Source organism: Rhipicephalus microplus, chromosome 10 (genome assembly GCF_043290135.1).
Source record: "Rhipicephalus microplus isolate Deutch F79 chromosome 10, USDA_Rmic, whole genome shotgun sequence".
Lineage (NCBI taxonomy): Eukaryota > Metazoa > Arthropoda > Arachnida > Ixodida > Ixodidae > Rhipicephalus > Rhipicephalus microplus.
This window is the reverse complement of record NC_134709.1, coordinates 12838986-12852533: the sequence shown is the minus strand read 5'-3', so window position 1 is coordinate 12852533 and position 13548 is coordinate 12838986. Positions and strand designations below refer to the sequence as shown.

Below are 13548 nucleotides of genomic sequence, written 5' to 3'. Positions count from 1 at the left end.
ACTGGCACTCGTAAACAAACAGGGCTGCCAGAAGTTGTCAGCAAGAATAGTACTATGTAACAACAACAACACAGCTAACGCAACGAAAAAAGACTGGTTCTTAAAGCAGCGAATGATACATTGCTGAAATCAGACAATCTTTCTAGTGCATTCAATAACTTAGAGCCACTTTAACATACTTAACACAGACCAGTTCCGCAAAAGTAGGACATGTCCTCACCTAGGAGGGGGAGGTGTCCTAGGTGGGCGGCTGGGGGGAGGTGTTGACCTTGGAGAAGGGCGCTTGCGCATTCTCAAAGATGAGTACTGTGAAATAAAAGCAAGAAAATAAAAAGAAGAAAAAACGAACAAGGCCATGAACATTGGTTGATGCCATGCTATCCAAGCGCCTGAAAGCTTATCTTCTGAAAGGATAAATGTACGACTGCTTTTTGTAAGCAGCCATGTGATATGATGACCAGGCTGGGTGGCCAGGTTGTGTTCTATACAGCGGCAAATTCAGTGACCCATTTTAGGGGGGGGGGGGGGGGTCCTGACTATTTTTAGTAGCACAAAAACCCTGTTGCAGCATAAATACTCTTAATGTGTTCTCATAGTGGTTTCCTCCTTTGCTCTAATTGGTGATAGGAGGTGACCGACAAGCACGGAAGAATGTGGGTGGGGTGCTGACAAATCTTTCTTAGGGGGGGGGGGGGAGAGAGAGAGAGAGAGAGATCGCCCCTACTGCCCCCCTCTGGATCCGCCACTGGTTCATGTTGTGGTGTTGAGACTGCACCGACACTTCTTAGCTTGCTGTCTTACTTTTGCTGCATATCAAATCTTAACTCTCATATCTAAACGCTTAAGAGAAAGAAATTTGGATTTCAAGTGTGGCTGTCTGGCAATAACCCATCAGCTTGTCAAAACATCTGACTGTGGAGAAAGTATTTATTGAGCATGATGCTTTCAAGGATGGTGAACGCTTAAAAAAGTTGGCCTGACGGTATTCATCAGGTGCATAAATTCAAATCATCTGTGCAATATTGTATGTTTCACTGTCATAAAAGGAGAGACTGAGTTACCTGCCAAGCCAGTGTTTGTTAAGTGTTGAAATATGCAGGCTTAAAGAACTGTTTTGCAAAAGAGGCCTCACTTGGAACTTTTTAAATTGAGCCTACCAATATCACTGGGTGTAATGCAATGCTGTAAGAGTGATTTTGAACGTTCTTAGCCCGAGTACATTTCTAACTGCAATTTGAATGTTTTTGTTTAGGCAAAAAAGAAAATGCGGGCTTTGAAACGTTACTTAGGAGTAGTAACCAGGCCTATTGATAACACTTCGAATATATGGCAAAAATGATTAAATAAGAGAAAACCTAAGCTAAAGGCAAAAACACACGACTCTGAAAGACAATGAAACTAAGCAAGATATAGGAGAAGTGAAATGCGGCTCTTGCAGTGCGATTAAATAAAAAGTTAATTAGGAACAAAGTTATGCATCGCACGAGGAGCAAATGATATTGTCCAGTCCAGGTTCCTGAAGTATGCACCAATGTTCTTTGTTCTTCAGCAGTAGCCCATCACACACAAATAAAATTTAAAGCGACTGGAAAGGAAATGATTACATTCGAATAACTTGTACAAAATTAAAGCCAAATTTTGGTTTAGAACATAGAAAGATGTAGCGCTTGTATAGGAATCGAAGGAAATGGTACAAACTGAACATTTTTCTGCTGAAAGTGAACCAAATCTAGTATAGGAACTCTGTGCCTATTCAACAAATTAAGGCATATTAAAAAAATTTTTAGTACATACGTTAATGCACCCACTTCAAAATATAGTCAGAAGCTTTTATAAGGTAAACATATGCTTTTGATGACACTGGCAGCCTTGCACACAATGATATCCAATGTGGTTATTTTTACTAACAAACTGAGCGTATACTACCAGCACTATCAGACAATACAAAGTGACCAACTATTGTGTCAGCAGTTTAGTGAGAACATCTCTATGGTACCTTCGTGTTCCCTATCTAGATGAAAAAGTTAAGTTTAGAGCAGGACATGGCCTTGCTGTCACACTGCACAGATTACTGTAACTTCAAAAATGGGCTATGCAATGCTACTGCAATCTCTCTCATATCTGGACAGTATTCAAGCTGAGAAGCAAAAGCTAATTTTGAACTGTTTTTGCAGAAATCAACAGACAGCCATCCTTGTATATATTAGTGTGTTTCAAATAATTTTAAATGAATCACATACATTCACTAGATGTTCCCACAACCACCAGCTGCAGCAGGCCACATCACCTTACTTCAACTATTTTAAATTGCAATATAATTTAAATTCAGTGTAGTTAAGACTTGTTACAATCAAGTCACACATACAGCACAAAAATGCCATCATATTCAATATTTACTGTCAGCACATAATTATTGGAAAGAAGGATTTTATATTTAGTTGATAAAATCTAGTACAATTTGTTGCATAAAATTAACAGTACACGTTACTAAAGAAGCTTAACAATGCGTAGGTTAGGTCATGTATGCATGCCACCAAGTGTTAAAATTTAGTGCTACTTACGTGGAACACATTGTACTGCAAAAGACATACAGAGACAAGGTTACATCTTAAATTATGATATAGATTAATAAATTTCTGAACTGATTTATCTACACTGTTAGATTTGGATAAGTAAGCTATGAAAGTCCAGTGGTGTTACTTATATATTTAGCCTCCATGCCGTACCATAAATAATGAAAAGAACAATGAAAAAAGATAATGTCAGCTGCACTTAACAGCACACAAAACTTCACAGTATTTGCATCCACCTGATGCCTTAAATGCCTATTAGAAATTGCGAAAACTTCCGAAAAATATGTAATAGTTTGGGTAAAGCAGTGTTCTTTAATAGGAAACACATAGGCCTACTCAAACCTCGATATAACAAACCCGGATATAACAAAATATTCGTTATAACAAAGTAAATTAGAAATAGTCTTGCAATAAATATAGTGTTAGAAATACACCTTTATAACGAATTTTCAGACATAACGAACTTACTCTGCTGTAAGATACAATTTCGTCATAATCATGTTTGAGCATATTTACATACACTAAATGAAGCAGCAAAATAAACTGCCACTATGCATGTACCATAAACAAAATATATAAGCTAACAAAATATTAGCACTTTGGAAAATGCTAACACCACAGAACCCTCTGAATTCAATCAAACGCTATCACAGCTTGCTGCTTTATCCACTTCTCTACAAAAATGCAGGTTATTTTACTTGCCAATTCAATTTCACGTGTCTTGAAACAACTAAAATTTATTCAATAGCGCTTTATTTGCTAGATACACAACGTTTAAAATTTTTTTTGTAACGAGCAGAGGATTGCCTTCTTTATGGCCCATGGATTGGCTTCTTCGCATGCTAGATATCATGGCTGAATCAGCCCAGATGAAAGCCCGGAAGACTTCTTCCCGTTTCCAAAACTCAAGAAACTCCTAGAAGGTCACCATTTTGTGGGTGTTCTCGTGACGCAAAAAGCTGTCACAGAGTCTTTGATAGAGGTCACAGTAGCCAAATTTTAGGGATCCCTAGCACCGCAGGAATCGTGTTGGAAGCGGTGATCTGATGCCCGAGAAAACTATTTTAAAAATTATAATACGTACCGATCGGATCAACAATTAGTCTTTACCAGACCCAGACTCATCAACTTTATGGACAGACCCTGAATTTCTTTGTTATGGCATACTTTTTTTTAAAATTTTGCAAACATGGAGAGAAAATAGAGACAGTCCTACACAGCATAGCATCAGCATGAAACTGAGCATAAATTAGTTTAGGGGTTCTACTTACACAGATATTCTTCACAAAACCAACAAGATCTAAGACATCCTACAGCTGTCCTCTGTCTAATGAGGCTCACACACAATAAGTATCATGACTGATTCAGCTGTGATATTTGGCATGTGAAAAAGCCAGTCCATAGGCAGTCAAGTCAATTCTCTGCTCATTCAAGAAATATTTTTAAAAATGGTGTGTACCTTGCGAATAAACAGCTATTGAATAATATTTTAGTGATTTGAAGACCCATGGAATCGAATAAGAAAGTAAAAAAAATCTATCTTTGTAGGAATAACGATGATGAAAACTTTATTTGGGTCCAGAGAAGACGCAGGGGAGACCTCGTGCCGCCCAGCTAGTCTCACGTAAGAACCGCCAAGCTCCGCTTGGCGGCCTTTTAGTGGTTAAAGTAGCAAGCTCTGATAGCCTTTGATTGAATTCAGAGGGCAGTGTAGTGATTGATAGGTATGTGGGGTTTAACGTCCCAAAACCACCATACGATTATGAGAGACGCCGTAGTGTTCGCATTTTTCAAAGTACTGATATTTCGTTATATTATATAGGCTTCTCAAAGCCTTTAAATAATAAAAAATACAAGTTTATCGAAAGACGAATGCTAAGAAAAGCATCTGCAGCATCGAAGTAGGCGAGTCTCTTATTCGAAACATCAGTTCCAGCAAGGCCCCATGTTCACGAATGTTTATCTTTAAAACATGTAGCGTGATACGAGCATCAAATGTGTACTTATTTATTAAAAAAAATCAACAAATGCATCAGAAAAGAAAGCAAGACAATGAGCACTTGTGCAGTATTGACGAGAGAGCACAAATGGAGCTGGACCGGAAAAAATTCCCACGACATATCATGCGGCTGCTTGCGCAATCAGTCATGCAATGACTGATTGTGCAACCACAACATATCTAGAGCCACACACTGTCCTTATTAGTCATTATTATTATTATTATTATTATTATTATTATTATTATTATTATTATTATTATTATTAGTTTAAGAACTCACGGGAGAACTGCCCCGAGAGAAGTTGCTGTTGGCGTAGATCAGAAGAGCCGTGTCCTTGTGACCCGCTTCCATGGCTATCGTCAATGCTGTGCTTCCGTCCTGTCAACAGAAAGTCAAATTTAAATGTGGAGATTACGCTCCACGGTAGAAGTGCTCAAGGCGTAAATCGACTCCCACAACTACAAAACAGCGAGAGAGGGAAACATAAGCTTGTAAGGTTAACGAAACAGATGCCGAACGAAACAAATATCATCAATGGATGACTGGCCTTTTTAATTTATCCTTCAGTAGGCAACCAGTAAAGGTTTTGCAAAACTTGAATGAGACAGGTAAAGATAACGAAACACAATTGCCCCTCGAGCTTTAAGATGCGTGAGTGTGCCCCTTTTGCGCCTTATTTTTGTTAAAGGTAAATAAAAAAATGCATGGTCTTCCCTAAATGTAAAAGCAGCATGAAAGAAAAAACTGAAAAACAAGAACGATAACCACGTCATTTCATTTTCGCGTGTATAAGTGAATGAATAAACTTTATTTGAAGTCCGGCAGTTCCCTTCGGGCAAGATGGGGGAAGAGGGGATGAACCCTTGTCCCCTCCCACCCTTCGTCGATGACGATGGCGATGCCTCAGGTGACCGCTCGAAGTCCTTAGACCTGGGCGGCACTTTCGGCTTGCCTGACGGCCCAAAGTTGGTCGGCCAGCTCGTTAATGGTGAATGCCATCTCCCATCGGCAGCAAATCTGGCGCAGCCGATCCGCAGCAGTGACCTATGCAATTTATTTTTTCCAAACTACTTTTACATTTAAGATAGACCTGCACCAACTTGGTTAACTATCGATTCAAACGCAAGGCCTTTTGCAAACACTTCCAAGTATTATTCATCACATGCACGCAATATAGTACCTAGTTTCATCTTCCTGCAATCATTATACAATGTGAGGCACAGTGCTTCTCTCACAGCGTGATCCCGTTTCCTACAAACATGCCAGCCAACATGCAAAGCACCCGTTCAGCCAGACAGCGAGGTGCGCGTGGTTGTACTCACATTGTCTGCGAGGCAGACTTCGGTGTCGGGATGCGCAAGCAGAACGCGCACTATTTCTATGTACCCGTGCTCCGCGGCGCACATGAGCGCCGTAGACCCGTCATTGTCCTGCACGTTTGGCTCCGCGCCGGCGTCCAGAAGCAGCTTGATCATCTCTAGCCGTCCGTGACTAGCTGCCAGCATGAGGGCCGTCTGGCCATTCTGCGATGAAAATGCCTCGTGATGAGACTATACAGGACAATAATTGTAACACTGAGGCTTAGAGGGGAGGTACTGACACAAAAATTTGAGAGCCGACAGCTTGTGGAATAGATCTGTATGAACACGCACACACATCATGTGCGAAACAACGACGACTAGTACAGCCTTCAAAATATTTCAAATCAATATCGAAGTTCTCATCATGCAATTTCAGCGAAACGCCCACCTCCTGAAATTGACACCAACATGGCTTCAATACGAACAACCAAGAGCCACTTGCATCACGAGTTGGTGTTGGCGGCCACAATCTTTGCAAGCGCTCTCTCCTAGCCATAGTCGGTGAACTCACGAGTCCACTCACCTGACTCGAACTCGGATCAAGCCACGAGTCTGAACCTGAGCGAGTCTGGGCGAGTAAAATTTGTGAGTTTGAGTCCGAGTGAGTCCGGTGTTAGACAATTATCGTGAGTGTGAGGAGTGAGTACGACTCAGGAAAACTTTGGTGAGCGTGAGATGGAATGAGTCCAAAGCGCAACGTATATTTCTTGAGTGAGCAGGAGTGAGTTGAACTTTTTTTTGGCAACCCAAGCTCCTGGCAGATGTTTTTTGCTGGAAAGAGGGGGCAGACTTGCACTGGAGTACAAAACCTACTGTCCTTGCCTCAGCAGTGCACTTGGGGAGGTGGGGTCACACATATTTACAACAACCCAGGGGAGATCACAGTGGCATCCGGAGAGCTTTTTAGAAAAAGTTGTCAATGCGGTGTTCATGTGAAGTGTTTTTGTGTGCTCACACAGCCAGATATGTTTACATGAAAACCAGTCTGGGTCCTGCCTTGCTCCGCGCCCTTTGAAAACGGAACTGTGACTGGGCGTTATGAAACAGTCTCTAAATAATAACACCGATGTGCTGGCACTGACAAGGTTTTCAGGCATGATAAATGGGTCGTCAGCTACTTAACGAAGCAGAAAAAACTGGACGTAATATTTTTGTGTCAGTGCTGCTTTAAATAGCCAGTGTTTGTCGAACTGGGTTCTTGCCGAAGCCGAAATTTCAAGCAAAAAGACTTGTCTCTGCTAAGGCAATCCCAACATGATAAAGACAACACCTCTCGTCGAAATGTTCGGGCCAGCAACATCAAACGTACAGCGACTGTTTATGATAGGTTAGACTGCAGCACAACTATGGAGTAAAAAAAATTGAGGATACTCATATGTAAGCATAGTCTTACAGAATGTGTTTAGCTGCAGAAAGCATTCCAGATTCTTTCCAGAGGCAAGGTGCTGAAGTTGTGATGTTATGATAGTGGTCTACACAGCAATCCTTTGCACAAGGAGGAGCTCTTTATTAGAAGGCAACAATCTCCGCACTGCCTCGTCTCCAGCACCTGTCTCACCCTCCTTCCCTCTCTCAAACACAAACACACACACAAAAGAAGAAAACTCGCTTACACAAAGTGCACGATTTATGTCCAGGAAACATCTACTTCAGTTGATATTTAACTGAAGTTCCAATGCTTAATGACTAATGCCAATCACTTTTTGAAGCTGGTACGTAATGCTGTTGGATACACAAACAGTACACAAAAAGCAACCAGCACGCTACGTTTCCTGCTTTCTGTGCAATTTTGCTATTTATAACATTTCCAGAGCTTTTTGCCACCATTTCATTAATACATACTATTAGCTTCCATGCGCTGCTTGTCAAATAATGAAGTGTAAAAGACCGAATTCGCACACACCCCCTTCCACCCCTGATCAGACAGCGAGACAATGGCCAACCTTGACCCTGCCCCCAGTGAGCACGTCTGTACTAATAACCGAAAAACTGGTTTAAGAAAAGTACATAGAGTGAATCTCACCTGCATAGCCTTGGTATTGACATCTCCTAGTTGAAACAACCGCTGAACTACAAGGCGATGTGTGTCGTTCTTGATTTCGGCCAGAGAGACCAGCATGATGCAAGTGTACCCCGCCTGAAGAACAAAACACAAGAAAGTGAGTCACGACAAGAGACTACTTAACACCCTATTGTATTGGCCAAAATGCAATGCCGAAAGCTGACTCGGTTGTGCTTAGAAGTTGTGCTACCTCTTTCACACAGGCTGCCTGAACATACTGGAATGTTAATAATACTAACGAGGAACGATAAGCATTCAATAACACAAAAGTGAACAATATGTGCTAGCTGGGTCTCTCTTGCCAAACCTATTGCAACAGAACACTACAGGAATGCAAGCAAGGTAACATTACATCTTCTCTGCGCTCAACGCAACACATAAAGCGTACTAGCTGGGGTGCTTTGATGGTCCTGCATGTGCAGGTGCATATAAGTGTCACTCTTTGCATCAGAGGAGATTTATAGGCAATATATGTAGCACTAATATTAATTCGACTTTTAGTACTACATATTGCAAACTGAACACAGTTTTCGAAATTCAGAGCAGTACTTTACTCTGCTGGCATCTGGCTTCCTTGCGTAAGCAATATTGAAGATAATATAATCATGTCCCAAAACCACGACATGATTATGAGGCACGTCATCATGGAGGGCTTGAGAAGTTTCGATGATCTGATGTTCTTCAACATGCCCTGATATTGTACAGTACACAGGCCTCTAGCAATTTTTCACCATCAAAATGCACAATACTGAAGAAGTACAATGTCACATACATCATTTAGTATAGATAGGCAGGCATGACATGATGGCTATTGTGCAAACCAGATTCACAAACTTTTGTGCAGTTTATGATGAAAGTTCACAAGTAAACCATGCCACTTCTTATCTTCATCATTATTGATACATAACTGACAAGCGAAAAGAAACAGTACAGGCTACTCTGTTATAGCTCATGTTGAACCCACAAACCTTGTTCTGCTTGCTCACATCGCACACTTTGGAGTCGAGAAGAATGCTCACAACATCGAAGTTGCCGTGAGACACAGCGTAGTGGATGGCCGTGTTACCCTGCAAAATGAGAGGACATTTGTTAAAGCAAAAGCGGCACCGTCGCTGATGCAACTGCGCATACATTCACATCAGCCATGTTCACAATACGGTGAAGCAGGTGACGGGAGAACTCCTCGAAGGTGTCCATGTAGTCTTCTACCATGTTCGGATCTGCATCAGCAGGACTTGAAATCTGGAACCACTCTTGCTGTATCAAAGATACGGCCGTTTTCTGCAAACAAGAATAACCGTGTCCAAGACAGCACAAGACTTTTTATTTAACATGCCATATTTGCACAATTACGCCCAAACTTAAGCACGGCACCAGGCTGTGCTACAACATAATAAAAGTTTTTGCATGCACAATACGAAGACACAAACGAAAAATTCACGAAGACCAGCACAGGCTTTTTTTTTTAACTTTTCTTTAGAACTTTTCGTTTGTGTCTGTGTTGTGTGTGTGTGCAGAAATTTCCATTATGCAGCCAAACCAACTAGCCCGCCATTTTGTTTTACTGTACTACAACCTCTATATGTACTGTGGGTGTTGAGCAACATAGAGAGCAATGCGAAAAAAAAAAAACAAGCTGGGCATAGCAGAGGAGGTGTTGGTCCAGAGTACATAGGTTGAGTTTGATGCGTCAGATAAAATTTGACGGCACATCATTGCAATGTAATATTCTTGACACAAAAAAATGTGAAAATGAAACACACATTCAGTCAAGCTTCTGAGACAAGATTTCCCAATTACCATATGCTTTCATATGATGGGAAGAATGTTCATTTACAAAAAAAAACAAACAAAAAAAACACAGATTGACATCACGTACACTTTTCTATGCAGCTGTAGTACACTAAGTAGAGAGAAGAGCATTACAGGTGTATACTTAAGAAAAGATGCAAGTAAAAATGCAACCATGCGACTATTAAATACGTGGTCCAAGTAAGTAACACTCAAAATCAAAATTCTAAAAAATCATCGTTCAGACAAGCATGACAAAGCCTCCACAACAACATCCACGTATCTTCGTAGGATAAACAGCTTCTGCAAACGAGGTCATGCGAGCGTGCACGAAAGGTTCGAAAGGAATAAGAAACACCAACGAAAGCAGAAATGACAAAATTACAAGGTTGTTCCCATACTAGAGGTCTATTCACTCCCTAGAGTGCTATAATTGAAAAAAAAAAAAAAAAAATGTCGGCTCCCCCAGAGCCTTCAATGTCTCAACCACTGAGAGAATTTGCATAGGTGCTTCATACTCTAGCACTTACTCATATTTGTGACATCAATAACTTCTCCAGCATTTCATATAAACTCAAATCTGATCATAATAAAGTTGCATCATACACAAAAATAACTGTTATATCCAAAAATTCGTTACAAAAGTACTACATTTCTAACACTACAACTATTGGAAGACTAGTATTAGACTTTGTTATAACCAATATTTTATTATATCCACGTTCCCTATATCGAAGTTTGAGCGTACTAGTTGATTTTCCATACAGACATAAGTTTGTGTCCCTGCTTTTAGGTCACAATCTTGAATATCCCGGCAAGTATCATCAGGGATTCCGACAACAGAGTTAAGAATACTTGATGTAGTGACACACCTTTAACTCTTATATATAGCATAGTATTTACATTAGCCGAGAAAATGTACTTCCAGTTTGAGCGACAACAGGTTAGCACAACAGTCGGCAAATAGGAGCTGCGCCATAGCTCTCTAGGTGGAGTTTACCTTCTTTTTTTTAGTTGTAACTGAGTACAGAGGTCCGAAAGCTACTAAAATTAACCTCCCCTCAGAAACATCAGTTTCGCTTGGGAGCCCTTACTTTATGAACAGCTTTATCATGAAATGAACCAGCTAAATGAAGCAGTTATTTTTGCAGGTGGCACAACAGTAACTGATGTAATGTACAGAATGATGCAATGCCTTCTGGAACTGTTCAGTGCTGAAAGAAAGCCAAACTTACAAGTTTGTTTGGGTCTCCCCTCTCAGGCTTCATGAGGTAGTCGTTGAGGACCTTGCAAGCCGCCTTCACCTCCTTGCTCGGTTCGTGTCTTCAAAAGCAAAACAAACAAGATTATAAGGATTTATCAAATACTGCACCAAAAATCACATGAAGTGACTGTTAGGCAGCGACATTACAGACAAGAAAGAAAGAATTTGATAAGTTTTTTGCCACAGCGTTAAACTACTTTATAAATATTTACCTTAAGCCCAGAACCGCTTAGACTGGTATGTGTTCATGAATATATAAACACAGCTATGTAGGTATGTGCACAAGTTGGCAAAATAAATGAAACTCTTTAACTCAAAACATGTTTCTTTTGCGTGGGTCTCGCAAAGACTCAGACCCCCTTTCAGTTCCCCTCTCAGGTAGCAAAGCTCAATTCTACTGAGCTTTCCTCCCTTGTACTCAGATTCACCTAAGTCCTGTCATACCGGACATCCCCCTTTTTCAAACTCACCAAAAGCTTTACATAGCAGAGACCACCTGGATGCAAAATCACCCATAATTAGCTAGCCGAACATCACTCTGTCTCAGATCTTTGCCAATATCTCTCTTATACTCAAGTTCATGATAATTTTGCCCAGCCACAGTTTGGATTCGCAGGTCAGTCTAAGTCAGAGCAAGTTGATTCACAAGCCAATGTCTGTACAGGGTTACATAGGCAGATTAGATGCCATTTTTTGTTAAGTTTCCTGCTACGTATGCCTCACAAAAATCCCTTCAATAAAAAAAACATCAACAAGAAGTTTGTAACCTTACTTTTCTGCTCTCTCTGCCATCCTGGCCGGAGGCTCCCTCAACTGCTGCTGACTCATTGCAGTCATCTTCTGATCACTGAGGCTTCCCATGAGAGCACTCCTGTTCTCGGAAGACGGTGGAACCGAAGAGGCACGAGGAGCCGTGCATTTTCTTTGAGTTCGCCCCGACAGCTTTGGGATGCGAGATGACAAGGTAGGAAGAACTGGGTCTAGCACGTTTTTGTCTATGAAGTCCTTCGCAACACTAGTTATTTGGCAGCTGCACTTGTCGCACAGGCGCACGCCTGTAACGGCACCCGGAGACCGTGGCTCTTCCACCGAGGACGTCATTGCCATGCCGACAGACTGTGTCGAGGGCGGCTTCTCCTCGGACGTTGACTTCTCCATACATGCATCGCAGACGGTGCAGTTGACGTCGAAATCACCGACACCAATAGTCTCAGTCTGCTTCAACTGGCACTTCTCACAAAGGACATCAGTGACAGAACAATCCCCACTACCCTGCGACACTCTTTCCGCTTGTAATGAAATAGAAACGGCCATGTCTCTACGACTGACGTGGTTTCCGACCGCAACAGACCGCTGACGGAGGTTCGCGCAACGGTCACAAACAACCCTTCTCACATCCGTGATACCCGTTCCCGTGGAAACCGTGAGTGGTTTTGCTTCGACTGTTGTGACTTGCAGACCGACATGCCTCCTCTCAATGACGTCGGCCTGCAGCATCACGTCACGTTGCCGTATGGGCCCTGGAGAAAACTGAACACCGACATTTCCTTTCAAGACCCTCTGTGTCTGCGCTCCTTGACTTCGTGACCGGCGTGGCCTCTGTGGACTCTCAGGTGGAAGACTTTCAAATGGCTGCAACGTCAAGACCGAGACGCCGACACTAGACGTGAGCACAGCTTCCGTGTTTGTGGAACTGTGACCGAATACTAGCTTGGAACGTTCTTGACAATGCGGGCATGGTCGTGGCTCTGGTTTGACAGAAGTTGGCTCACAGACGTCGAAAGTCAACTGTTCCAGTTTCTTGCGCACGTCTTTGCCTGCTTCAGGATCTGTGGCTGTCTCTCTGCTCTCAAACTGCCTATTTGCCCTCTCGGTGCATTGTGCACAGACATGCAGTTTGGCCCTAGGAATGTGCTTCCAATCTGTGTATTCTTTCTTTGATGAAAAAATTTCCTGGCTGCCTTCGTGCTTCGATATCGGAAGCAGCTCTCCATTGTCACCAACTGCAACTGACTTTGTTGGAACCGAGCACCCAACGCCTACTGTCTTCTGGATGTGAACAGTGGCTAGCTTCGTGCGGTCTAAACTTCGGCTTGGACGCAAAGGCAGAGATTCGGGCAACGGTGCATCTTCTTTCGTCACTACAGTCATGGAATGTGTGGAAGTCGTCGGGACACTGGCTTGAACTTTGGCATCCGAAAAGCTCTTTGTCTTTGGCGAAGTCGCTATGCCTTGCTTTTCCAACTTTCGAATGTACTCGTCGAGGGCATCACTACTGTAATCTTTTTTCGTCGGACCTAGAATGTGGTTTTCGCCGACTCCGACAGAACGTTGGCCCAGTTGGTTTGATTTTGTTTTCAACTGCAGCATGAGTAGTCTTTTTTCTTCTTCCAGGAGCGACAACTTCTCCTTATTGCAAGAAAAAAGAAAAGAGCACCAGAAAAGGCAAAGAAAATCAATTTTATATGTTTTTTTTTAATATATAAAGTGTGCCCGA

The 13548-nt window shown here is 42.0% G+C and overlaps 1 protein-coding gene across 2 annotated transcripts in view; it reads right to left on the bottom strand.

Annotated features, from left to right (window-relative positions):
* The window catches only part of Kank (KN motif and ankyrin repeat domain-containing protein 2 kank), an 81587-nt gene that overhangs the window by 5400 nt on the left and 62639 nt on the right, over window positions 1-13548 (bottom strand). For both annotated transcript variants that reach the window (XM_075875065.1, XM_075875066.1), the window contains 8 exons: window positions 11824-13460; window positions 11023-11110; window positions 9128-9277; window positions 8965-9063; window positions 7958-8071; window positions 5896-6096; window positions 4853-4951; window positions 221-306 (listed from right to left, as the gene is read on the bottom strand). In XM_075875065.1, the coding sequence (XP_075731180.1) occupies window positions 221-306; window positions 4853-4951; window positions 5896-6096; window positions 7958-8071; window positions 8965-9063; window positions 9128-9277; window positions 11023-11110; window positions 11824-13460 (2474 nt within the window). The remainder of the gene's footprint in view (window positions 1-220; window positions 307-4852; window positions 4952-5895; window positions 6097-7957; window positions 8072-8964; window positions 9064-9127; window positions 9278-11022; window positions 11111-11823; window positions 13461-13548) is intronic.